Source organism: Cynara cardunculus, unplaced genomic scaffold (assembly GCF_001531365.2).
Source record: "Cynara cardunculus var. scolymus isolate 2C unplaced genomic scaffold, CcrdV1 Un_Scaffold_4506, whole genome shotgun sequence".
NCBI lineage: Eukaryota > Viridiplantae > Streptophyta > Magnoliopsida > Asterales > Asteraceae > Cynara > Cynara cardunculus.
Genome location: NW_020201930.1, coordinates 42003 through 43840, shown reverse-complemented (window position 1 = coordinate 43840; position 1838 = coordinate 42003). Strand labels below are relative to the sequence as shown.

Sequence of the window (1838 nt, the reverse complement as noted above, 5' to 3'; positions counted from 1 at the left end):
AAAAGTTAATGTAGTCGTCGATGCCCTTAGCCGTAAAAGCATTGGTAATGTATCGTCTTTAACCGTTCAGTCCCATATTGCTTCAGATCTAGAACGTATGGGTATCACTTTGTATTATCATGGTGCAAATGAACTTTTGGCTAGTCTCACGGTTGAACCAACTCTTGTATCTCGAATCAAAAAGGCTCAACAAGAGGATGGAGAACCTTGGGCTATCTTACAAAAGGCTAAAGATGATTCACAGACTAATTTTCAAGTTGATGATAAAGGTATTATCTGGTTCTCTAATCGACTTTGTATACCCGACAATCCTGAACTCAAAGAAGCAGTTATGAGTGAAGCTCATAATTCGTTGTTCTCAATTCATCCCGAATCCACTAAGATGTACCGAAATCTAAAACAATATTTTTGGTGGAACGGTATGAAACGGGATATAGCTGAATACGTGGCAAAATGTCTTATTTGCCAGAAAGTGAAGATTGAATATGAACGGGCTAGCGGATTGTTACAACCATTAGAGATTCTAATTTGGAAATGGGAACATATCTCTATGGATTTTATGACAGGACTACCGAAAACTCAGAGACGACATGATGCTATATGGATAGTAGTTGACCGTTTGACAAAATCGGCTCATTTCCTACAGGAGACGTACCCTATTAGTAAACTGTGCGATCTATTCCAGCGGGAAATCATGAGGTTGCATGGCACGTCGGTTTCTATCACATCAGACCGAGATCCGCGATTTACTTCTCGATTCTGGAAAAGTCTTCACCAAGCTTGGGTACACGATTGACTATGAGTTCAGCTTTTCATCCACAAACAGATGGTCAGACTGAACGAACTATTCAAACTCTAGAAGATATGTTATGGGCTTGTGCTCTTGAGTGGTCTGGTGGTTGGGATGAGTCTCTATATCTTGTGGAGTTCGCGTATAACAATAGTTGGCAAGCAAGTATCGGCATAGCCCCGTACGAAGCTTTATATGGTCGGAAATATAGAACACCGATTTGTTGGAATGAAGTGGGGGAACGAGTTATCGAAGGACCCAAACTTGTCCAGATTACTACTGAAAAAGTTGAGATCGTAAAACAGAAAATCAAAGAGGCTCAATCTCGACAGAAAAGTTACGTTGACAAGCATCGAAAGCATTTAGAGTTCCAAACGGGTGATCACGTCTTTCTAAAAGTTTCACCGTTACGAGGTATTCGTAGGTTTGGAATTAAAGGTAAACTTAGTCCAAGATATATCAGACCTTTCGAAATCCTTGAACGGGTTGGAGAGGTGGCGTATCGCCTAGCGTTACTTCTTCAACTTTCACATATCCATAACGTTTTCCATATCTCGTTGCTCTGCGGATATCATTATCACTCTCTCCATGTGATTGATTATCCGTTGGACAAAGTTGAAAAAGATCTCTCTTATAATGAAGAACCCGAGGCGATAATTAATCAAGAAGAGAGACAAATGCGACGAAGGTCAATACCATTCATTAAAGTGTTATGGCGAAATTATTCTGACCGAGAAGCCACATGGGAAACGGAAGAATCTATGCGAAAGGAATACCCTTATCTATTTGAGTCATGTATATCCTCTAACCCTATCTAAATTTCGAGGACGAAATATTCTTTTTAGGAGAGGAGGATTATAATATCCGTGTTCCGTTAACTCGTACAAATTGAGATAAGTAAATTTTTGGTAGAATTGTGCATAACATATTTGTACCCTATGCTTAACCAACTTGTACCTCATACTAGTTTTGTGTCAAAAGTTAAGTTTATATCTATATTGACATAGAGTTGAGAATCAAACTTAAAGGGTTAAAAACCGTCAGATAG

General features: G+C 39.2%; 1 protein-coding gene across 1 annotated transcript; it reads left to right on the top strand.

Annotated features, from left to right (window-relative positions):
* The first annotated feature begins 864 nt into the window (after nt 1-864).
* On the top strand, nt 865-1608 carry LOC112504060. Its single transcript, XM_025108026.1, has one exon. It carries the CDS (start codon nt 865-867, stop codon nt 1606-1608), a length of 744 nt encoding a protein of 247 aa, XP_024963794.1.
* Nucleotides 1609-1838: the final 230 nt, after the last annotated feature.

What these genes read in the sequence shown, in the direction of transcription:
- LOC112504060 (XM_025108026.1), top strand. Translation starts at nt 865, where the DNA reads ATGTTATGGGCTTGTGCTCTTGAGTGGTCTGGTGGTTGGGATGAGTCT.